Source organism: Carcharhinus amblyrhynchos, chromosome 11 (assembly GCF_965287045.1).
Source record: "Carcharhinus amblyrhynchos chromosome 11, sCarAmb.v2.hapA, whole genome shotgun sequence".
Taxonomy (NCBI): domain Eukaryota; kingdom Metazoa; phylum Chordata; class Chondrichthyes; order Carcharhiniformes; family Carcharhinidae; genus Carcharhinus; species Carcharhinus amblyrhynchos.
The window spans coordinates 28,914,475-28,939,374 of record NC_137334.1 but is presented as its reverse complement, the minus strand read 5'-3'; the positions used below and the strand labels follow the sequence as shown (position 1 = coordinate 28,939,374).

Here is a 24,900-nt window from a genome sequence, read left to right as displayed (position 1 = left end):
ATAGTAATTAATAAGTCCTGAAAACAACCTCAATTGAAACACATTTTCTGGTCTTGGGGCCTTCATGATGGCTTCCATCTTCTTAGATACCTTGTGTAACCCATTGCCATCAATTAACCATGGCCTAGCTACTCAACTGAGTCCTTAAAAAAAACTCACATTTCTCTCCCTTGAGTTGTAGGCTGTGCTTCTGCAACATCCTTAAAGTGTACTCCACTTTATGCATATGGTGTCTAGGGGATTTTCTCAGTAACTTCATTGCAATATATGAAAGCCTACTTGTGACACTAATAAATAAACTTAAACTTCAATGACTTATCCCCTTTATGGCAGGCATCACTGACCTTCTGTTTTGTCCTTCTGAAAGCTTCCTTTTATTTTTCTCCCTCTGGGTTTAGTTGCACTCAGCAATTCCAGACAATGTGACCAACCAGTTGGTCCCATAAGACATCCTAGAGTATGTTTCCAAACTTGCAGTGTTCTGCCAGTCTCTTCAGAGTTGCCACAAATGGAGCATGGACTCCCCTTCGAGTTGGTTATGTTTCTAAAATCTGAACAGGCCACCTAAGATGGTGATTTACAAAGCATACTGAGATAATTGGCCAAGTACAGAAACAGACAGGCTGCAGCCTTAAATGTCAGAGATAAACAGGCTGTAGTTTTAGACTTCTGAATACACAAGACATAGGCCATCTGAAAGACAATGGACACCTTCTGGTCATGATGTGGGTATGCCGGCGTTGGACTGGCGTAAACACAGTAAAAAGTCTGACAACACCAGGTTTTAGTCCAACCTATTTATTTGATAATATACTCACTAGCTTTCGGGTTAGTCCCTTCGTCAGGTGAATGGAGAGTTCTGGCCTCAGACAGAGCATATAAAGCACAGACAGTTTAGAGATTACTGATTAAAATGCGAATCCTTACACCTAACCTGCTGTTCAAGACCTGAAGTGGCTGATAATGTGAGTGGAAGGAGCACTGATCACAGTTTAAAGAGATGTGTATTGTCTCCAGACAGTACAGTAAGTGAGGTTTTGCAAACCCAGGCAAGTCATGGGTGTTACAGATAGTGCGACATGAACCCAAGATCCCTGTTGAGACCGTCCTCATGTGTGCGGAACTTGGCTATCAGTCTCTGCTCAGCGACTCTGCGCTGTCGTGTGTCGTGAAGGCCGCCTTGGAGAATGCTTACCCGAAGGTCAGAGGCTGAATGCTCGTGACCACTGAAGTGTTCGCCAACAGGAAGGGAACAGTCTTGCCTTCTGGTCAAACAGGGTTGTTTGTTTACCAGACACTTGGGCACCTTAATCCCTTATTTGGGAGGGATGTATACAACCTACATGCCTTCAGCACCTCCAGGCATGGCCACTGGGTTCACACAGTAAGAAGTCTCACAACACCAGGTTCAAGTCTAACAGGTTTATTTGGTAGCAAACGCCACTAGCTTTTGGGGTTCTGCCCCTTCATCAGGTGAGTGGGGAGTTCTGATCACAAACAGGGCATATAAAGACACACACTCGGTTTACAGAATACTGATTAGAATGCGAGTTTTTACAGCTAATGAAGTCTTAAAGGTTCAGACAATGTGAATGGAGATAGCATTAAGCATAGGTTAAAGAGATGTGTATTGTCTCCAGACAGCACAGTAAGTGAGATGTTGCAAACCCAGGCAAGTCATGGGGGTTACAAATAGTGTGACATGAACCCAAGCTCCCAGTTGAGGCCGTCCTCACGCTTGCGGAACTTAACTATCAGTCTCTGCTCAGTGACTCTGCACTGCTGTGTGTCGTGAAGGCTGCCTTGGAGAACGCTTACCCAAAGATCAGAGGCCGAATGCCCATGGGTTCACACCCAGAGATCGGTGTGACAGAACCTGATTGGACTCTATCGATCAAGCCCTGATTAATTGATTGGCAATAATCAAGCGACTGCTCTAAAGGGCGCGAAATCAATGAGGGATAAAAGGTGCTGCACAACATAAGAAGTCCTCTCTCTTTCCCACAAACAGCAACAACAGTGACTGCCACCAGCAACAACACCATGAAGACAGCCACCACACCAACACCGGAGGGAAGGACAGAGCAGAGTATCAGGCCAGACCAAAGAACCAGGCTTCACCAAGGTCTACAGAGACCAATCCGCAGATAAGAGCAAATATCTGCCTGAGTACATGCAGAAGTTAAGTCAAGGTCTCGTATTGAACTTAAACTCTAGCATTCTACAAATAACTTACATTGATTGTGTGGGTGATCAATATCAAGTGTGTGTGTGAATAAATATTACTGCACTAACAATAAGTCAACTCATAGTTCTTTGGCCACCGTATAAGGGTTAAAAACAGACTGCGGCAGGCACAACAGAACTGTTCTGCAATTACCAATGGCTTGGGAATGAAATGATCTTTTAACACAATTCTTGGTACATCTTCTCAGCCAGTTTTTCAGGTTATACCAAACTTCTTAAAACAGTGAAAGTCTTGCTTCCTATGATACTTAAGAAAACCAGTACAACCAGATCATTGCCCACCTTACTGGCTGTCAGATAAGCAATGAAGCGCTCTCTACTTCTCCTTGAAGGGGCCTATACCTCTGAATTGGGCTGCCATTTTGTTTTGCAACTGGTGGGAAATTTCCTGTCACACAAGTATACATCCAAAGACTCATTCTGCCATCACCAGCAACCATCCAAAGCCTGAGTTCCCTTGGATACCGACCTCCATGACGGTCACTCTCTCCATGACTATGGTTATCACTCCTTCCCAGTCACTGATTGTTGTCATAGGAAGCAGTCCCCTCAGTGACTGCCTCCTGTGAGGTTTCCAACCAGTTCCCAGACAAGTACTACCTTCCCCCGAATGGACAGTTCAAATGAAGCAATGGTGATCGGACACTCCTACCCGTATTCTCGAGATTTGCCACGCTTCAGGTCCTTTCCAGTGACATACTATGAAGACCAGAGTGATGCTCGATTCCCTCCCTCTTCACCTGAACGGAATGCCAACAGAATGTGAAGTCCATCAAGCAGCCTCTTTGGCAGTTATTATGAACACACTATCGACGTATGGTGCAGAAAAAACCATGAGGTAGGCTTGGTAATTTGAATATCGGAGAGCTTTTTGTAGTAGGTGTGCACTGTTCCACAGTCAGATCCAAGACAGCTTAACTGGATTCCACACTGGGAGGGGCTAAAACCCCAGGGGTCATCCGACCCACACTCTTAAACGGGCAGTACACACCCCAAACATAAGTATATTTGTGATATACATATATCACAAGTAACATATACAACATGAAACAATATACCTTGGTGTATTCCCTTAGTGCCTGTCCTCCATGTGCCTTTGCCCTTCCTAGTCCTTAAGAGGTGTTCTCCCAGTGGCAATAGCAAGAGATGAAAAACTGCTGACCTTCAGATTAAAGATGGTAATGGAGGATGAGTTCAAGCAGCTCTGGGCCTGAAGCACCCAGTTTCAAACTTCTTGGCCAATCCTGCAGCAATTTGTATTGAGAAGAAGGATTAGATATGAGGTTACCATAACCTTCTATGCTTTCAGCTCTGCTGCTGACCACAGTTTCAGCAGTGCTCTGTCCAATAACGGAGAGCACTATCTCCTTCATCAGATTAAGGATATACAGCTGTGTCTGTCTCTTACCAGACAGATATTGCTGCCTTGGATTATGTGCTAACTAGTCCCTGCAACAGAGAGGTGTATCAGTGGATTTGGCAGATATGCTTGTTCAACCATCAGCAGTACACCAAATGAAGACAGCACATCTGAGAAGGATTGCTTTCTGCACATCCATCATCTTTAGTAGGTGGGTGTGGTGCATTGAGCATGTGTGTAAACTAGTGGTGCAACTGATGGGAACTAACATCTGAAGATGCATTCGTTGACTTTGATTACCCGTGTGCTATTATTGCACTTCCGCTTTAAGAGATGCAGGCTGTCCTAAAGCAGTGCAACTAGCTTTAAATTCATGATTCTGTGCCCCCTGTTCAGTCAGCAGCTAACAAACAGCATGCCTAGTACTGGCTACATAGTGCAACCATTTAAATTAGCAGGCAGAAAAGTTTGTCTGTTACCTGTGTTGGAAGTAACGCTTTGCATATTTTCAGGCCCTGTCCAGTTTTGTCCCCAAAGAATTCTAATTTCCCTCATCCGATTTTGTAAATGGCTCACTATTAAAAGTTATATATCATACATTGTGAAAACATTTCTTCCTGTGAAAAGCCCACAAATCATAATTGGAATTTGTGGTCATTGAGAAGTAAAGCCTTATATTTGAAGGGTGTCTCAACAAACTATGAACAAAGTTGAAAGATAACCATATCTCAGATTGTGTACTCATTCCCCTGCCAAGCGACAAATACATTTTCTCAAGGTCTCAGCAGAATTTCAGCCAATACTTACAATGTTCTGATGTCAATATATTTGTGAATTATCTATCCCAGGAGCAGAATTATTCTAGCCTGACATTTCGTCAACATACATGACTAATATTTTGATCATGAAAATGTTGATATATAAAGGCATTCTGTAAATAGCTATCAAACTATTTGCAGTACATGGTTATTCATTAAAGTTGCCTCCATTTGAATATGAGCAATTGACAGAATGTTGATGGATTGAGTCAGAATGAATGGACAATATAATTCAACTCTGACAGAAGAAGAAAGATTTTTGGATTTTTTGCATGCACTGGAAAAGCACAGTGAACCAGCATTTCTCTGACATATAGTTGTGATAAATGTGATGCCTTGTTTTGGCTGAAAATTTATGCTACGCTGCAACATATTCTTCTAGAAGGGAGTTGGGTAAATTAGGGTTAGTTGATGGTGAAAGATCTTAAATGGAAAGTGTTCTCATTTTATTGTTCCCAGTAATAAATTTTCAATGTAATGTGGCAATCTTATCAATGTACTGGCCGATGACATCTTAGATAGGGACACTGACAAATAATACAAAATGCTAAATGCATTAATGTATAAACAAAAAAGTTAATTATTATGAAATATATGGGCAGAATTTTATCAAAAAATTCTAAGCGTGGAATGTAGATTCTAAGTGTGAAAGCAGTAGGTTTTCTCATAATTTCTTTCAGTGAGGTAAGTTACGTGAATTTATAGCATTCTGTGCAATATAGAAACTGTAATGTGAATCTCGCCAGTGGGGGGGGTGAAGTCACAATTCACCTATGAAACCGGCTGCGGAGCTCTAGGGATGCTATTACGCAGGTGGCCCGATCTCCCAGTACTGGGAGATCAGTCGCTCCCCTTGGTTGATTGACCCCAGCCGATCCAGTAGAATGATGCTCCCTCCCCACAATCACCACCCCCAACTCCCCGACTGCTGCCCCCACCATCCAAATCGTTGCCCCAGCCAATTGCCATGCCCATCCTGCAGAGGCTCCCCCCTTCCCTCCACCCATCAGATTCCATTCACCCCTCTTGGGCTCCACCCCTGTTAAGGCATCACCCATCCGGCCTGCCCCTCTCGGACTGCCAGGCCACCAGACTGGCAGTGTCAAGGTGCCAGGTTGGCAGTGCCAGGCTGACACTGCTCTATGGATACTGCCCAGTCCTGCTTCCAACCATCCAGAAACTTCAATGGGGAACCTGTGGATGTGGTGTATCTAGATTTCCAGAAGGCATTTGACAAAGTGCCGTACCAAAGGCTGCTGCATAAGATAAAGGTACATGTAATGTATTAGCATAGATAGAGGATTATTTAACTAACAGAAAGCAAAGAATGTGAATAAATGGGTGTTTTTCTGGTTGGCGATCAGTGACAAGTGGTGTGCCTCAGGGATCAATGTTGGGACTGCAATTATTTACAATTTAGATAGATGATTTGGAGTTGGGGACCAAGTGCAATGTGTCAAAATTCGCTGATGATACTAAGGCGAGTGGCAGAGCAAAGTGTGCAGGGGACACAGAGTCTACAAAGGGATATAGATAATCTAAGTGAGTGAGCAAGGGTTTGGCAGATGGAGTACGATGTTGGCAAATGTGAGGTCATCCATTTTGATAGCAATAACAGTGAAATAGACTATTATTTAAATGGTAAAAAATTGCAGCATGCTGCTGTGCAGAGGGACCTGGGGGTCCTTGTGCATGAATCACAAAAAGTTGGTTTGCAGGTGCAACAGGTAATTAAGAAGGCAAAAGGAATTTTGTTCTTCATTGCTGGAAGCATGGAGTTTAAAAAACGAGGTTATGTTGCAGCTGTATAAGGCCACACCTAGTGTACTGTGTACAGTTTTGGTCTCCTTATTTGAGAAAGGATATACTGGCACAGGAGGGGTTGCAGTGGAGATTCACAAGGTTGATTCCAGAGTTGAGAGGGTTGGCTTATAAGGAGAGACTGAGTAGACTGGGCTATATCCTTTGGAATTCAGAAGTATGAGGGGAAATCTGATAGAAACATATAAGATTATGAAGGGAATAGATAACATAGAAGCAGGGAAGTTGTTTCCACTGGCAAGTGAGACTAGAACTAGAGGGCATGGCTGCAAAATAAGGCAGAACAGATTTAGAATTGAGATAAGGAAGAACTTCTTCACACAAAGGGTTGTGAGTCTGTGGAATTCCCTGTCCAGTGAAGCAGATAGGATATCTCATTGAATTTTTGAACAGTTAAGGAATTAACAGTTAAGATGAGCGGGTGGGTAAGTGGAGCTGAGTCCACAAAAAAGATCTTATTGAATGGCAGGGCCAGATAGCCTACTTCTGCTCCTAGTTCTTAAGATCTTATGTTCTCCGTACCCACCGGTGAGGTAATCATATCTGGTCCCTTCTGGTGGGGAAACCATCTGTGGTCCTTGCCGGTGAGGACCTTGATCAGCAGGGGGACTAAGCGAAGCGAGCCTGGATGATAGTACCCTGAGTTCATTAATAACATGTTTTTTTATACATATTGGGAGTTTGTCTAGATACTGTCATGACTTACAAGATTGATTTTAAAAAAATACCAATTTACATCTTTTGGTCAGTCTAATATAATTTTTGAAGTCAAACATTGTATCCCATTCTAATTCGAACCGTATCACCATTTGCCATACCTGAGTAAGTAGGATGCTGTCAAACAGGTTCTGAGTCTCCGACTGATCCTTAGTGATATCTGCATTAGCGTGCATCCCAAAGACTTCTGGAGTCGGGTTCAAAGGAAGGGTCTTAGTATAGTTAATGTAGCTGATGTACTGTAGGATGATAAATAGGTTTATCAGATGATTATATGATACCTGTATTTTCACTGCAACTTATGTTATTTCAACTGTCTTTGATCTTGAAAGCTAATAATCCATGACCAGTCCAAAACCTGTCCAAGCAGTCAACAGATATGTTTTTCCTATGTGTAAGCCATATTTTAAGCATTAAATCCATCAAAAATATCCATCAAAACTGAAATTTTTCTTACGTCTCCTTCTGCTGGAGCATAGTAAATCCCACTCAAGTCAAATGTGTAGGCTTCATCTGACGTAATTTCTTTATTGTAGAATTTATTTAGAATTGACCGAAGTGTACGCCGATCCCAGTCATCCGTCACTCTGCCACCATAGTTGCATTCACCAGTCATATATCGAATAGCATCAAGGGGCACGTCCTGAGTAAGTGGACACATAGTGTCAGTATCAATTGAAACAAAACTGATTACACAATGAGCCAATACTAGAGATTTTTTAACATTCTCTCTTTTCAGTTACATGTATTTTCCTTTCATTCTTGAGATGATATTAGACAATGTGGGTACATTTATTAGATTGAGGGATTAGCCATCACAATAGCCCACAAAAATCAATAATGTAATTATGCTGCATATTTTGTAATACTGCCAAGTTAATTGTACATTGTGTGGTTCAGGTGAGTGGCTTAGCTGCAACCAAACTATTGTCAAATTGGCATTTTGGAGAAGACTTAAAATACCCAGAAAAGGAACTTTAATAATTCAATAGTTTTAGCGAAAGGAAGAATGAGGTCAAACAGGGTGCATGCTCTCAATGGGAGGGTAATCAGCATGATACATTACAAAAACTGCACATCATTGCTCATTTTATTTTTTCCCAATAAACTAAATCCCGTTCTTCATATGGAAAAGTGTTAGTTATGCTATGTATCTACTTTGGAGGTACAAAAATATGAGACAGCCTATGGCCCTTGGAAATTAACTCATTGGAAAAGTAGATAACAATCCTTGTTTCCCTCAATGGCACCACACCACAGCACAGAAAATTTGAGAAGGAAACAGCGAAGTGCAGCTTTGTTCAGTGTCTGTTAAGAACAAAGAACAAGGAAAAGTACAACACAGGAACAGGGCCTTCAGCCCTTCAAGCTGTACCGATCATGTTGCCGGACCTAAACTAAAAAAAACTTTCTACCCTTACTCAGGTTGAATCCCTCTCTTCCTTCCCTATTCATGTACCCATCCAGATGCCTCTTAAATCTTGCTAGTGTGCCTGCTTCTACCACGTTCTCTGGCAGCATATTCCAGGCACCCACTATTTCTGCATGAAAAACTTCCCTGGCACATCTCCCTTAAGCTTTCCCCCTCTCACCATGAACCTGTGCCCCCTTGTAACTGACACTTCCACCAGAGGAAAAAGCCTCTGACTATCCACCCTGTCTACGTCTTTCATAATTTTGTAGACCTCTATCAGGTTTCCCCTCAGAGTCCGTCTTTCCAGTGAAAACAATCCTAGTTTATTCAATCTCTTCTTATAGCCAACACCCTCGAGACCAAGCAATATCCTGGTGAACCTTCTTTGCACTCTCTCCAAAACTTCCACGTCCTTTTGGTAGTGTGGTGACCAGAACTGCACGCAATACTCTAAATGTGGCCTAACCAAGGTTTTTTATAGCTGCAACATGATTTCCCAACCCTTGCACTCAGTGCCCCAGCTGATGGAAGCAAGCATGGCATATGCTTTCTTAATCACCTTGGCCACCTGTGTTGCCACTTTTAGAGAACTGTAGACCTACACGCCCAGATCCCTCTGAATGTTAATGTTCTTCACGGTTCTGCCATTTGCAGTATAATTCATACCTACATTTAATTCTCCAAAATGCATCACCTCGCATTTGTCCAGATTAAAGTCCCTCTGCCATTTCTGTGCCCAAATCTCCAATCTATCTATATCCCGTTGTATCCTCTGACAATGCCTGGCACGATCAGCAATTCTACCAATCCACATGTCATTCGCAAACTTACATATCAGACCACCATGTTTTCATCTAGATCATTTCCTAAATTAGAGGTCCCAGCACTGATCCCTGCAGAACACCACTAGCTACACATCTCCATTCTGAAAAACAGTCTTCCACTGCTACTCTGTCTTCTGTAACCAAACTAGTTCTGTATCCATTTAGCCAGTCCACCCCGAATCCCCTGTGATTTTAGTTTTTGTACGAGTCTGCCATGTGGAACTTTGTGAAATGCCTTACTAAAGTATATATAACCTACATCCACAGCCCTTCCCTCATCAATTGTCCTTCTCACCTCTTCAAAAAATTCAATCAAGTTGGTGACACATGATCTTCCTTGTATAAAACCATGCTGCCTGTCACTAACTAGCCTATTTTCCTCCAAAATATATCCTGCATATATCTTGTCCCTCAGTATCTTCTCCAAAAGTTTCCCCACAACTGATGTCAGGCTCTGATTATCCCTTCTTCCTTTCTTAAACAAGGGAACAACATTGGCGATCTTCCAGTCCTCTGGAACTTCACCTATGGGCAAAGAGGATATGACAATATCTGTTAAGACCCCAGCTATTTCTCCCTTTGCCTCCCGCAGTAACCTGGGATAGATCCCATCTGGCCTGGGGAGACCTGTCTACTTTAATACAATTTAGGACACTCAACATTCCCTCCTTTAATATATTGACATTTTTCAGGGCGTTCACACACCTATCCCTGACCTCAACATGTGTCATGCCCTTTCCCTTGGTGAATACCGATACAATGTACTCATTAAGGATCTCACTTGCTTCCTATGGCTCCACGTATAACTTCCCTCCATTGCCCTTGCATGGGCCTGCTCTTTTTCTTGCTCCTCATAAGTACAAAAAGAAGCCTTAGGATTCACCTTGACCCTATTTGCTAAAGGCACGTCATGGCCCCTTTTAGCCATTCTAATTCCACATTTAAGTTTCTTCCTACTTTCACTGTACTCTTCAAGGCCATTGTCAGTTTTTAGATGCCCAGGCCCATTGTACACTTCATTTTTCCTTTCGACTAAGCTTACAATTCCCCTTGTCATCCATGGTTCCCAAACTCTGCCATTTCTATCCTTCATTTTTCCGGGGACATGCCTATCCTGCACTTCAATCAACTGGCCTTTAAAAGCCTCCCAAGTGCCTGACATGGATTTGCCTTCAAATACCCGCTCCCAATCCACATTCCCCAGTTCCGTCTAATTTGGACATAATTGGCACTCACCCAATTAAGCACCCTCACCTAAGGGCCACTCTTGTCCTTATCCATGGCTACACAAAATCTTATGGGATTATGGCCGCTAAGACCAAAATGCTCCCCCACTGAAACACTGATCATGTGACATGGCTCATTCCCTGTACCAAGTCTAGTATGGCCCCCCCCTCCCTGGTTGGATTATCAACATACTGTTTCAAAAAGCCTTCCTGGACACATGTAACAAATTGCTCTCCATCCAAGCCCCTGCTCTCCATCCAAGCCCCAGTCAATATGGGGGAAGTTAAAGTCACCCACCACAACTACCCTTCTTTTTGCACACCTTTTCAGTATCTGACTGCACAACTACTCCTCTGTCTCCTGAGGACTGTTGGGAGGTCTATAATACACTCCCAACATTGTGATTTCACCCTTCCTATTCCTGAACTCCACCCATAATGCCTCACTTCAAGATCCCTCCAATGTGTCCTCCCTCAACACTGTGATGTGCTCTCTAATCAGCAATGCAACACTCCCACTCCTTTTATTTCCCCTTCTGTCCATCTAAAACAATGATTTCCAGGAATGTTAAGCTGCCAGTCCTGTACCTCCTTTAACCATGTCTCTGTAATTGCAGCAACATCATAATTCCATGCAGTAATCCAGGCTTTCAGTTTATCTGTTCTACCTGTTATACTTCTTGCATTGAAGCAAATGTACTCCAGACCTCCACACCCACTGAGTTCTGTGGCTTCCCTCTGCCAGCTCTTAATCTATGCCATGTTTATCTCAGTCTCGTTTTTTTCCCCAGTCCCTACACTTACTGACCTGCTGTTCTGGTTTCCAGCCGCCCACCCCCCCCACCCCGCTCTAGTTTAAACCCTCCTGAACAGCACTAGCAAACTTCTGGCCCAGGATATTGGTGCCCCTCCAGTTCAGGTGCAACCCGTCCTTCTTGTACAGGTCTCACCTTCCCCAGAAGTCATCCTGGGGATCCATATATCTAAAGCCCTCCGTCCTACACCAACTCTTTAGCCAGGTGTTCAACTGTACTATCTCCCTCATCCTCCAAGCCTCACTAGCACGAGGCATGGCAACTAATCCTGAGATTACTAGCCTAGAGGTCCTGCTTTTTAGCTCCCTATCTAACTCCCCGAATTGTCTTCGCAAGACCTCTTCCCTCTTCCTGCCTATGTCATTAGTGCCAATGGGGACAATGACATCTGTCTGTTTACCCTCCTGTTTCAGAATGACCTGTAACTGCTCAGAGATATCCAGGATCCTGGCACCAGGGAAGCAACACTCCTAGAGTCTCATTTGCAGCCACAGAAATGTTTGTCTGTACCCCTGACTATCGAGTCTCCTACTACTATGACTTGCTTGGACTTAGCCTGACCCTGCTCTACAGCAAAATTAGTTGTGGCGCCACAGGCCTGACTGATGCTGGTATCCATATATCTAAAGCCTTGCATCCTACACCAGCTCTTTAGCCATGTGTTCAACTGTACTATCTCCCTGTTCTAAGTCTCACTAATACATGGCACGGGGAGTAATCCTGAGATTACTAGCTGGTATCTTCCTCTGAGAGCTATCCCCACCACCATTTCACCCCTCACCTCCCATCCCCCCCAACAGTATCCAAAACGGCATACCTGTTTGAGATGGGAATAGCCAAAGCAGTCTCCCAACTTTCCTGCCTGCGTCTCTTGATGGTCACTCACCTACTTGTCTGGACCTGTAATGTGACCACCTCCCTGAAGCTAGTGTCTATCACACTCTCTGCCCCCTGTATGCTCTGCAGTGTATCCAGCTTCTGCTCCAATCGAACCACGCGGCTTGTGAGGAGCTGCAGCTGGTCACACTTCCCACAGACATAGTCGCCAGGAACGCTAGAAAGCTCCCAGATCTTCCACATCTGGAGGGGGGAGCATATCACTGCCATCGCTTCTCTTGTACACTTCGCAAAGATAGAAAACTTATTATTTTGCTAAGTTGCTGCAAGAAACTTATGAGGGTAGGCTGAATAGTTCCTCACTGAGGAGAGGTAAAATTGGAGCATGAAAATTCTGAGTGTACATGTACAATGGTGCAAATATGAGAGCAGATTGTTCAGCTGCTGCCATTGATAAGTGGTCAAGAATGGCTGACCCCAATAATATAAAAATAAAATACTGTGGATGCTTGAGATCTGAAATCAAAACAAATAGTGCTGGAAACAGGGAACGGAGAGAGCGGTGGAGGAATACAGAGAGAGTAGGAGGGATCTCAAAAGGGGAGTTAGGAGGGCAAAAAGGGGGCATGAAATGGCTTTGGCAGGTAGGATTAAGGAAAATCCAAAGGTGTTTTACTCCTATGTTAGGAACAAAAGGGTGGCTAGGGGAAAAATCGGTCTCCTCAGGGACAGAGGAGGGGAATTGTGCTTAGAGTCCAAGGGAATGGGAGAGATCCTAAATGAGTACTTTGCATCGGTATTCACGAAGGAGAAGGGCTTGATTTCTGGTACGGTCTTCAACGGAGCTGTCGACCAATTGAAGGAACGATCCATTACGAGGGAAGAAGTGTTAGGGCTTTTAGGTAGCATTAAAACTGATAAATCTCCAGGCCCCGATGGCATTTATCCTAGGCTGCTTAAGGAGGCGAGAGATGAAATTGCTGGGCCTCTGACGCAAATCTTTGTCTTTTCTTTGGACACAGGTGAGGTCCCAGAGGATTGGGGGATAGCGAACGTGGTACCGTTGTTTACAAAGGGTAGGAGGGATAACCCTAGTAACTATAGGCTGGTGAGTTTGACATCAGTGGTAGGCAAGTTGATGGGAGAGGACTCTTAGGGATAGGATGTATGAGCGCCTAGAGCATTGCGATCTGATTAGGGATATGCAGCATGGCTTTGTAAAGGGGAAGTCTTGCCTTACGAATCTGGTAGAATTTTTTGAGGAGGTGACAAAAACGGTCGATGAACAACGAGCCGTTGATGTCGTCTATATGGATTTCAGTAAGGCGTTTGACAAAGTCCCTCATGGTAGGTTGGTTACAAAGATTAAAGCTCATGGGATACAAGGCCAGTTATCTAGATGGGTTGAGAACTGGCTTGCTAAGAGGACATGATGTGGATGTGCCGGTGTTGGACTGGGGTAAACACAGAAAAAAGTCTGACAACACCAGGTTTTAGTCCAACCGATTTATTTGATAGTAAACGCACAAGCTTTCGAGGTTTCCCTCTTCGTCAGGTGAATGGAGAGTTCTGGCCTCAGACAGAGCATATAAAGCACAGACAGTTTAGAGATTAATCCTCTAAACTGTCTGTGCTTTATATGCTCTGTCTGAGGCCAGAACTCTCCATTCACCTGACGAAGAGGGAAACCTCGAAAGCTTGTACGTTTACTATCAAATAAATCGGTTGGACTAAAACCTGGTGTTGTCAGACTTTTTATTGTTGCTAAGAGGAGACAGAGAGTAGTAGTGGAAGGGTCCTTTTCTAGCTGGAGGTCTGTCACTAGTGGTGTGCCACAGGGCTCAGTACTGGGACCTCTTCTTTTTGTAGTATATATAAATGACTTGGAAAAGGGAGCAAGTGGTGTGTTCAGCAAATTCGCTGATGACACCAAGATGGCTGGATTGGCGGGCAGTGAGGAGCAGTGTCTGGCAATACAACGGGATATAGGTAGGCTGGTATATTGGGCCGATACATGGCAAATGGAGTTTAATCTGGATAAATGTGAGGTGATGCATTTTGGCCGGAATAATGTAGGGGGGAGTTATATGATAAAGGGTAAGCCTATATAGAGTATAGAAACGCAGCGGGACCTGGGGGTGCAAGTGCACAAGTCTTTGAAGGTGGCAGTACAAGTGGAGTAGATTGTGAAGAAAGCTTATGGTATGTTAGCCTTTATAGGAAGGGGTATAGAGTATAAGAGATGGAGTCTAATGTTGCAGTTGTATAGAACGTTGGTTAGGCTGCATTTGGAGTACTGCGTACAGTTCTGGTCGCCTTACTACCGGAAGGACGCGGAGAGTCTGGAGAGAGTGCAGAGGAGGTTTACCAGGATGTTGCCTGGTATGGAAGGACTGGGTTATGAGGAAAGATTGAGCAAATTGGGGCTGTTTTCCCTTGAAAGACTGCGACTGAGGGGAGATCTAATAGAGGTATATAAGATTATGAAGGGTATAGATAGAGTAAACAGTGGTAAGCTATTTCCTATGTTAGGGACACACAGTACGAGGGGCCACAGGCTTAGTGTGAGGGGGGAGAGGTATAACACAGATATTAGAGGGAGGTTTTTCACACAGAGGGTAGTGGGGGTATGGAATGCTCTGCCAAGCAAGGCTGTGGAGGCAGGCACGCTGGAGTTGTTTAAGAGTAACTTAGACAGGCACATGAGTGGGTTGGAGATGGGAGGATATAGGAGATTGTTTTAAATAAGGTCCATTAGCATTGGGATGTCCCTGGTAATGTATAAGGATGTGGAATGATAATAATGTTTTTCTCTTTTAATTCACAGGTTTTAAGTCGGTCCGCCTTGTTGTCCAACGGGGGGCATACACGCGATGGGTCATACTAGGGCTGCTCTTGGATGTTCGAGAATAGCCTAGTGCTTCATGTCGTTAGTGTGCGCTTAAACTGGACCAGATGCTGGGCAACACGACAGCTCAGTGACTATCACTGTTTGCTGTGCAGACACATGGATTTGGGCCACTGTCTGTGGGAGTTTGCGCATTCTCCCCGTGCTTGCGTGGGTTTTCTCCGGGTGCTCCGGTTCCCTCCCACACCCCAAAGATGTGCTATTAGGCTGATTGGAGGTAATAAATTGTCCCTAAATTAGTTTCCCACAATGTGGAATGCCATAATCATAGATAAGGGTCATGGGTGGAGGGGGGACTGGTAATGTTAAAATGGCGGCACGGGCCCGTGGGGCCGAAGGGCCTGTTTCCCGGGCTGTTTTTGTTCTTTGTTCTTTGAAAGACTCAACAGCATCTGCGGGGAGAGAAATAGAGGTAACATATCAAGTCCAATAAAACTTCTTTAGAACTGGGTGACTTACCTCATACTGGTCAAGGAACATGTGGAGCTGCTGTACACTTATCCTCAGATCAGTTTCATTAAACTCATAAGGGATATTCCATCCTAGTGGTCCAAATTTCCTTCTTTCCTGAACCAGTGCATGGAAAAAGCAGAGACCATATAGGAGCTTTTTAAATGCAGCCTGTTGGAAAAAAATGAAGCAACATCCATCACAGTCACTATGTACATACCATCAAGGTGGCTCAGAACCTAATGGACCCAAACAGAAAACAAATATTATACTTTGTCTTAATTTTAAAATATATTTTCAAGCAAGATTATTGTTAAAATAACAATGTTTTCTCGCATTGCAACAGTGAATGTATTCAAAACAGCAATCCACTGGTTGTAATTCATTTTGATACACTGAATGGCTGGGGTAAGTATTATGTAAATGACAGTCTTTCTTTCAAATATGCCAGCTTTTTTTTAAAATGCCAATGCTATAAATAATTCTTGCATCTCTGTGCATCAATAATTTTAAGTGAATTAATTATCAGCAAATTTGTTGATGATATCAACAAATTTAACAAATTGTCAATTTTAAGATTTTCTTCATGTTTGATATGCATGCAACAATGACACACGAGCAAGAGCCTCCACCACCTTGAAATCCAGCCCAATATGCTAATTGTAAATCATCTGCAAGTGACTCAGTACTAACTTGTTGCTTGCAGCTACCAAAGAATTCCGGATCAGAAATAGGATCCATGAGGTAGGATCGGATAATATTAGGTCGAAGACCCTTTGGTGCTTCATTTGTCATTTTCACGCCGTTCTGCAGGACTGAAACTGGAAAGTTTGGAGATGGATAACTTGTAAGCCACAGTCTGAAGTCAGGATGTGTAGTCTCCGGATTCAGTTCCTGCAATATAATGCTACAGATGAAAAAATATTAACACTATGGAGAGAAAATAATCTCTAATGTCTTAAATAAAACATCATCATAATTTTCTATTCCTATTTCATTTGTCGTGACTCCCAGATAAATGAGCCATAAATAAGAAAATGATAATGTACGTGGATAATACAAGTCCTTAAAGTAACACTTTTCTGATATCCAGATTCCTGGTAACAACAGTGAAGACTATCTAAATATTTCTGACCAAAATATAATAGCTGAAGCCTGTGTTTCAACATGCATTTTCCAATACTTCTGAACACTTTGTAAATATTTTCCCGTGTAATTTTTAAATCTATTTCAATGGCATGGCTATGGTATGATAATGAAATTTAAATCCACAAGTTAGCCTAGAGCAATATTATATATAGCAACAAAACCTGAGGCAATTGGTAACACTGTATCAAAAGATGAAATGCCTTAATTGCAAATTTTATACAAGTCTTGGGATAGTTTCTTAACCTAAGCCCTGGAATTATTGATTATCATACATCATCATTGAATCTAAACCAGCTGCAGTTGGACTAGTTAATTACAGTGGCCTTGCACCCTTAGACCTCAAATTCAAATTCAACATAAACTGATGGGCTGAAGCTTGTCTGTTTGATAGCTATAAGCAATATAAAGTAAATTAATTTCATTGATAAAAACCATATCACAAAGCTGCCCAAACTGTAATATTTCTCTAAAATTGGTAAGTTCAATCGAAAGAATTATAAAGACAGAGGTGCGGAGAAGGGAAACGTTCATACTGATATAATAGGGCTGACTTCTGAGTTTCTGGTCAATGTTGGGCATAGCAGAGAAAACAGCAAATTATGTAGGGTATGTTTTTCTATTTCAAAATTGCACAAACTTTTCACTAACAGGAATGTTGACAAAAAGCATATATAAGTACTTTTTACATACGAACACGAATTAGCAATAGGAGTAGGCACTGGGCTCTTCAAGCCTGCTCCACTGCTGATCTGTTTGTAACTTCAAACCCACATTCCTGCCTATCCCTAACAATCTTTTAAGCTCTTGTGAATCAAGAATTGGCTCTGCCTTAAAAATATGTAAAGATTCTGCTTCCATCGCCTCTAAAGGAAGAATTCCAGAGACTCATGATCCCTTGAGAGAGAATAATCTCCTCATCTCTGTCTTAAATGAGCAAACCCCTATTTTTAAGCAATGACCCCCTGGTTCTAGATTCTCTGACGAGAGGAAACATCTCCTCCACATCCATCCATTCCATACCCATCAGGATCCTAAACAGTGTCACTCAACCTCTTGTCCATGATTTTTGTAAAGAGGCGTAGCAGCATTGGACTTGTAGTAATTGGGCACCAGTTGTCAATGTTTTTGAGGTGTTCTTGGTCCTCGCATTTGGGGATCAATACAGTTCGACTCAGTTTCATGCAAGCTGGAATCATCCTTGACGTCAACCAGTGTGTGAAGAGGAGAGATTTCCGACTTTCATCTGCCTCATGATTATCACGGATGTCTTCGATTTTCTGACCATCCAGTCTAGGCGGGCTGGCTTCTTTAATTCCCATGATTGCCTGGGTAACCTCTTCAGCTTTGATTGGCTTCATCTATTCCCCATTGTCTTTTTTACCTTTATAAGTGGCAAATTTGCTGATGTTAGATTTGTTATTTTTGCTGGAGAGTTTCACCCGAAAACTTTCCTCCAGTTCCGCCATGGACAGCAGACATAATGCAGCTGCGGGCACCCCCATGACCTGGCGAGCAAGTTGACGCCTATTATTTTTGTAGAGTAGTTGGGTAGCTTTGAAAATAGCTTTTTGTTTTGCCCATCTTTTCTTTGCATTGGTATTGACATCATTCTTGGGTTTTCTCTTAACCTTCCTATACATACTTACCTTCAGACCTTCTTCTCCTGCCTGATTTTCACACCGTTTATTAGAAGTCGGTGATACTTTCCATTAAACCTATTCCCCGGGCACAACCATGAGGGTCAATCCTCGCGTTCAGGGACTCCAACCTGTTTATTCCTGATGTTAGTCTAGTAAACCTTCTCTGAACTGCTTCTAACACTTAAATCTTTCCTTAGATGAGGAGACCAGTACTGTACACAATATTCTAGATGTGGCCTCACCAATGCCCCCTACAACTGAAGCACAACTTGCCAAAATGGATTATTTCACATTTGCCCACATTATACGCTATTTGTCAAATTTTTGTTCACTCATTTAAACTATCTGTGTCCCTTTGTCTTCTTCACAATTTATTTACTTCCCTATCTTTGTGTTGTCAGCAAATTTAGCAACCGTATCTTTGGTCTCTTCATCCAAGTCATTTATATAAATTATAAAAAATTGAGGCCCTAACACTGATCCCTGTGGCACACCATTTGTCACATCCTGCCAACCAGAAAAAGATCCATTCATGACAATTCTCCTTTTCCATAGAACCAGAGAGCCCGAGAATCCCTTAAGGACAGAAAGAGGCCAGGTCTCTGGCACTGTGAAGCAGCAGTGCTAACTACTGTGTCACCATTTCCTCTTAGTTAGCCAATCTTTAATCCATGCCGTTATGTTAACTGCTACACCATGAGCTTTTATTTAATCAATATCCTTTTGCTGTGGCACCTCTTAAACGATTCAAGATATTTTCACTTCATTGACCAATTTTCTTGTTTGTTAAGAGCCTCAGGGAAAAGACTTAATTTGGGCCAGCAATCATAAATAGAAAGAAATCAGCCTCAAAATTACCTAATGTACCTTTTACATATTACTCATGCCATTGTTGTTTTTGAAGTAGTCCTCTGCTAGGTAGTCAGAAATTCCCCCTTTTTCAGCAGCAAGCCGTTTTAATATGCAAATTAGAGTTCTGTGATAGGATGCCAGGTACAATTAACAGTTAACTAGGTGGAGAATGCAATGTGTGTTTGCATTTCAAAATACAATCATTACTAAATATCCCACCTGGCTTGCCAGTCATGTGACTTCTGCTTTGACTGAATGTATAGGGGCAGCCTTGAAAAGGTAAAAAGATAAAGTTACCATAGTCCCAGATGACCATAGCCTGATATATTCAGCTCAATGAAGATACTACAGCAATCACACTGTAGCCTTCGAGCTCGTAACATGACATCAGAAGCGGCACTGAGACTGAGTTTGAAAAGCTGGAAGAGATACCACAGCTCCTGAAAGAGGAACTCTGAAATGTTCCACTGCTAAAACAAGAAATTAAAACACAGACAAGGAAAAACAAGCACAAGTTGAAGACTGCAAATAAAATACTGAGTGAGACAAAAACAGCTGTAGATTTTCCACTCCCAGCTCATGTCGAAATGAAAGAAGATATGCAGCAGAGCAGGTAATCTTTCCAGTTGCAGTGGCAAAACTACGAGATTGCAACAGATTTAATTAACAAGAGTTGAAAAGAATAGTAACATTTTTATCACTGCTGGGAAGGGATTGCTGCAAATTGTACTTCACCCTAAATCTCTCTGAAGAACAGAAAAAATAGATAAATTGAAAGCCTTGAAGGCGCACTTTGGACTACAAGAAAATGTAATTATGAAGGGTATAAGTTCAACATTAAGCTCAAGTTGAAAAGAGTCCATTGAGCAGCATGGTGTGTGACTGCAGAAACACATGTGAATCCAGGCAAATAAAAGATGATTGCATTAAAGATAGAACTATCTGAAGTCTACTGAGAGAGCTACTGTTGGGAATAGCATTAGACAGGAAATCAGTGATAAAGGAACATTTGTGATTATGGATGTGTTTAATCTACATATAGATTGGGTGAGTCAAATTAGTCACAGTACAATAAAGAAGAAATTTTTGAAATGTATATGGGACCAAAAATTGAGGAATCAAAAGGGAACAAGCAATCATGCAATGAGAAAGGATTAGTTAGCAATCTACTTGTGAGGGAACCCTTGGAGATGAGTGACCATAATATCATTGAATTCTTTATCAAGGTAAATAGTGAAGTAGTTGATTCTGAGACCAGGGTCCTGAATCTCAATAAAGTTAATAAGTAGGTATAAGGCATGAGTTGGCTATGATGGACTTGGAAACATTACTGAAAGGAAGAACAGCAGACAGGCAATGGCAGACATTCAAGGGATGAGTAGGTGAACTGCAAAAGTTGTTTATTCCTATTTGGCACAAGAGTGGAAAAGGAATTGTGATCAAACCATGACTTTCAAGGGAAATTAGCCATAGTATTAGATTCAAAAAAGCATACAAATTGGCAAGAGAAAGCAACAGGCCTGAGGATTGCGAGCAATTCAAAATTCAGCAAAGGTGGATCAAGGGGTTAATTAAGAAGGGGAAAATGTGAATGTAAAATAGCAGGGAACATATAAACTGACAGTTGAAATGTCTATACGTATTTAAAAGGGCAGAGATCAACTAAAACAAATCTAGGCCCCTTACGGGAGAATTCATAATGGGGAACGAAGTAATGGCTGACGAACAAAATTTGTACCATCTTTGGAATAGGGATGTTTTAGTGCAATCTTTAGGGATTTGGTGAGGCCACATCTGGATTATTATGTGCAGTTATGGTGTCCTTATCTGAGGAAGACTGTTTTTGTTACTCAGGGACTGCAGCAAAGGTTTTCCAAGCTGATTCTTGGGATGGCATTATGAGGAGAGACTAAGTCAATTAGGGTTATATTCATTGGAGTTTAGAAGAGTGAGAAGGGATCTCATAGAAACTTATAAAAATTCTAATAGATTTAGACAGAGTAGATTCAGAAAGAATGTTCACTATGGTGGGTGAGTCCAGAACTAAGGATCATAGTTTGAGGATTAGGGGTAAACCTTTTAGTACTGAGGTAAGGAGAAATTTTTTCACCCAGAGGGTGGTGACTACGTGGAATTCACTACCACAGAAAGTAGTTCAGGCCAAAATGTTGTGTGATTTCAAGAAGGAATTAGAGATAACTCTTGTGGCTAAAGGGGTCAAGGCATATGGGGGAAGGTGGGAACAGGGTATTGAATCTGATGATCAGCCATGATCATAATGAATGGCGAAGCATTCGTTATGGCCCACTCCATTTCTGTTTTTCTATATGTTTCTATAAAACTCATATTGAGAGGACAAATTAGTTTGAGAGTCCAATGCAATGTCAAGACTGAAAATCTGGAGTTCCAGGTCATAGGTAGTACACAACAGCCACTCATTTCAGCTAGAGCAAGTTCAAAACTTGGGTTGGTAATTCAAAACATGTCATCAGAGAATTACAATGTGTCACAGCACACAAAACCATTGATTGCTGAATAAATCTTAGGGTACAAAGATGTACTTGCAGGGTTTGGATGTCTACCTGAAGGATATGACCTAGAAGTAGATAACCCAATTCAGCATCTGCCAAGAAAAGTTCCAGCTTCCCTCAAGCCAAGCCCAAAAAAAATCAAAGGGCTTAAATAAAAAGAAGTCATCAAAAAAGTGACAATTCCGATAGACTGGATTAGTATCATGGTAACAGTGAAACCAACCAGGAAAGCTGAGAGTGTGCTCAGACTCAAAGGATCTAAATAAAATGCTGAAGAGATCTTACTACCCTATGCCAACCATCAAAGGAATTTTGCCAAAATTTGCCCTGAATGTGAAAGGAGGTTACTGGCAAGTGAAGCTGAATGAAAGTAGTCGCTTTCTAAGTACATTCTGGACACCATTTGGGAGATACAGATGGTTGCACATGACATTTGGCATTTCCATGTCTCCAGACGAGAATCAACACAGACAGTATGATACAGTCAGTGATTTTCCCAGATTGGAAGACATTGTGGATGATCTACTCGTCTATGACGTGGAGAAACAATAGAAGAAGCCACAGCTGCCCACAATAAGTATTTAATACCACTACTAAAGAGAGCCCGCCCCGCCATTCAATAAGATCATGGCTGATCTGTCGTGGCTCAGTTCCACATTCCCGCCCTCTCCCCATAACCCTTAATCCTCTCGCTTATCAAAAACCCATCAACCCGCGTCTTAAAAATATTTAGCGAGGCAGCCTCCATCACCTCAACGGGCAGAGAATCTGAAGCTGAACAAGAAAAAAATACAAGTGAAGATGCCTGAATTCAAGAAGATAGAGCATGCAGTTGTAAATGCGCCTAGTTTGGGGGCGTTTAAGAGATCCGTGGATAGGTTTATGGACGAAAAGGGATTGGTTTAGGTTAGTGGGTCATTGTTTTGTAACTGGTCGGCGCAACATCGTGGGCCGAAGGGCCTGTTCTGCGCTGTAATGTTCTATGTTCTATGTACTGACAGTAAAATGTCTTCCCCTGGACCTTGACAAGGTGAGAGCTGTAGCAGTGATGCAGCGACCAAAGGTGTGAAAGCACTGCAATGATTTGTTAGATTTGTGAACAATTTAGCAAAATGTTTACCTGATTTGTTGTCAGAGTGTGAACCATTAATTATGCTAACTGCCAAAGATCTAATGTGGTATTGGGGCACAGAATAAGAAGTCATGTTCACTAAAATCAAACAACTACTGATGACAACGCCAGTGCTGAAGCGCAATGAAGTCAGTGATGAAATCACTTTGCAGTGTCACAGCAAGACAGGTCTCAGAGCAGCCATAATGAAATGAGGACAAGTCACATTTGTATCCAGGGCATTAATGCAAACTGAACACATTATGTTCAGATCAAGAAAGAAAGAAGGGCTTTTGTTCTTCTTAGTGAGCATTTCCACCAATACCTGTTTGGGAGAGCTCCCTCCCTGCAAGTCCCCTCTTCTCTCTCCCACTGCAGAGATTCCCCTCTTGCAAAGCTACCCCCCACTGCGGAGCTCCCCCATTGCCTCTCCCCTATTATAGCCCCACCCCTACTCTGGCCTCACCCCCTTGGCACTGTTATGGTGCCCGGTGGGCAATGAACATAAGAACATAAGAAATAGGAGCAGGAGTAGGCCATCTAGCCCTTCGAGTCCGCCCCGCCATTCAATAAGATCATGGCTGATCTGTCGTGGCTCAGTTCCACATTCCCGCCCTCTCCCCATAACCCTTAATCCCCTCGCTTATCAAAAACCCATCAACCCACGTCTTAAAAATATTTAGCGAGGCAGCCTCCACCACCTCAACGGGCAGAGAATTCCAGAGATTCACCACCCTTTGAGTGAAGAAGTTCCTCCTCAACTCCGTTCTAAACCGCCCCCCCCTTTATCTTGAGGCTGTGCCCCCTAGTCCTACTGTCCTTTCTGAGCGGAAAGAGTCTCTCCACCTCTATCCTATCCATCCCATTCATCATCTTATACGTCTCAATGAGATCTCCCCTCATTCGTCTAAACTCTAACGAGTACAAGCCTAGTTTATTCAGCCTCTCCTCATAGCACAACCCCCTCAACTCCAGTATCAGGCTAGTAAACCTCCTCTGCACTCCCTCCAAGGCCAAAATATCCTTGCATAAGTACGGCGACCAAAACTGCACACACTACTCCAGCTGCGGCCTCACCAATGCCCTGTACAGCTGCAGCAAGACTTCCCTACTTTTATATTCAATCCCCCTCGCTATGAAGGCCAGCATCCCATTTGCCTTCCTGACCACCTGCTGCACCTGCAGGCTGGGTTTTTGCAACTCATGCACAAGGACCCCGAGGTCCCTCTGCACCATCACCTGCTGCAGTTTTTCGCCATGTAAGTAATAGTCCTTCCTACCATTATTCCTACCAAAGTGGACCACCTTGCACTTGCCAACATTAAATTTAATGCCAGGACACCAAGTAGGCAGACAAAATAACAACGGAGTCTGACTACAAGCCATTTCTAAGCATTTTTCTCAAATCATTACTATCTGCTTCAATGGTCCTGGGTGGTCAGGGGAAGGACCGAGTTGTGCCCATGGGGCAGTGCCAACATGGCAGCTCCCGCTATGACACCCTGGCCCTGCCCATCAGGTCCTGTGCCAGGGACAGTGCCAAGAGAGTGGGGCCTAAGTGAGGGTGGGACTACGACAGGAGAGAGGCAACGGGAGAACTCTGCAGTGGGGGGAGGAAGATTTACAAAGGGGAAATGTCTGCAGTGGGAGAGAGAAGAGGTGAACTCTGCAGATAGGGAGAGACAAGGGGGTAATTCTTCAGGGGGACAGTACTGCAGGGAGTTGATCAGTGGGGAAGCTCAGAGGGGGGTTGATTGGTGGGGGCAGCTCTGTAGATAGGAGGTGAATTGCAACGGGGGGGGGGGGGGGCTGTTGGGAAAGGGGCGCAATTCAGGGGAGACCAGTGAAGTGTGAGCTGCTGAAGGGGTTGTGACAGAGGACTCATCAAGGGAGGTCTTGATGCTGGCGATCCATGGAGGGGGGGGTTGTTGACAATGCTGCTGATAATGTCGATGTTCGCAAAGGTGGCAGGAGGTCTCCCAGTTCACTGGGAGATTGGGGTGCCTGCACAAAGATGCTCCAGTCTGCAGCCAGCTTCACAGTCCAGCTTAGGCTCCACCCTCCCCCTCCTGGTGAGAATTGCACTTCTGCCCAAAAGAATAGCAGCATGTCATAACATTACATTTTTAAACACGCCCAAAAACAGATCTGATACTATCCCATTTTCTTGCTTGTTTAAC

General features: G+C 43.1%; 1 protein-coding gene across 1 annotated transcript in view; it reads right to left on the bottom strand.

The window, feature by feature from the left end:
* dnah7 (dynein, axonemal, heavy chain 7) overlaps positions 1–24,900 on the bottom strand; it is a 438,937-nt gene that overhangs the window by 53,996 nt on the left and 360,041 nt on the right. The window contains exons 56-59 of the mRNA XM_080198799.1: positions 16,131–16,331; positions 15,447–15,608; positions 7,421–7,606; positions 7,065–7,202 (exon numbers count right to left, since the gene is read on the bottom strand). Coding sequence (XP_080054925.1) covers positions 7,065–7,202; positions 7,421–7,606; positions 15,447–15,608; positions 16,131–16,331 — 687 coding nt within the window. The remainder of the gene's footprint in view (positions 1–7,064; positions 7,203–7,420; positions 7,607–15,446; positions 15,609–16,130; positions 16,332–24,900) is intronic.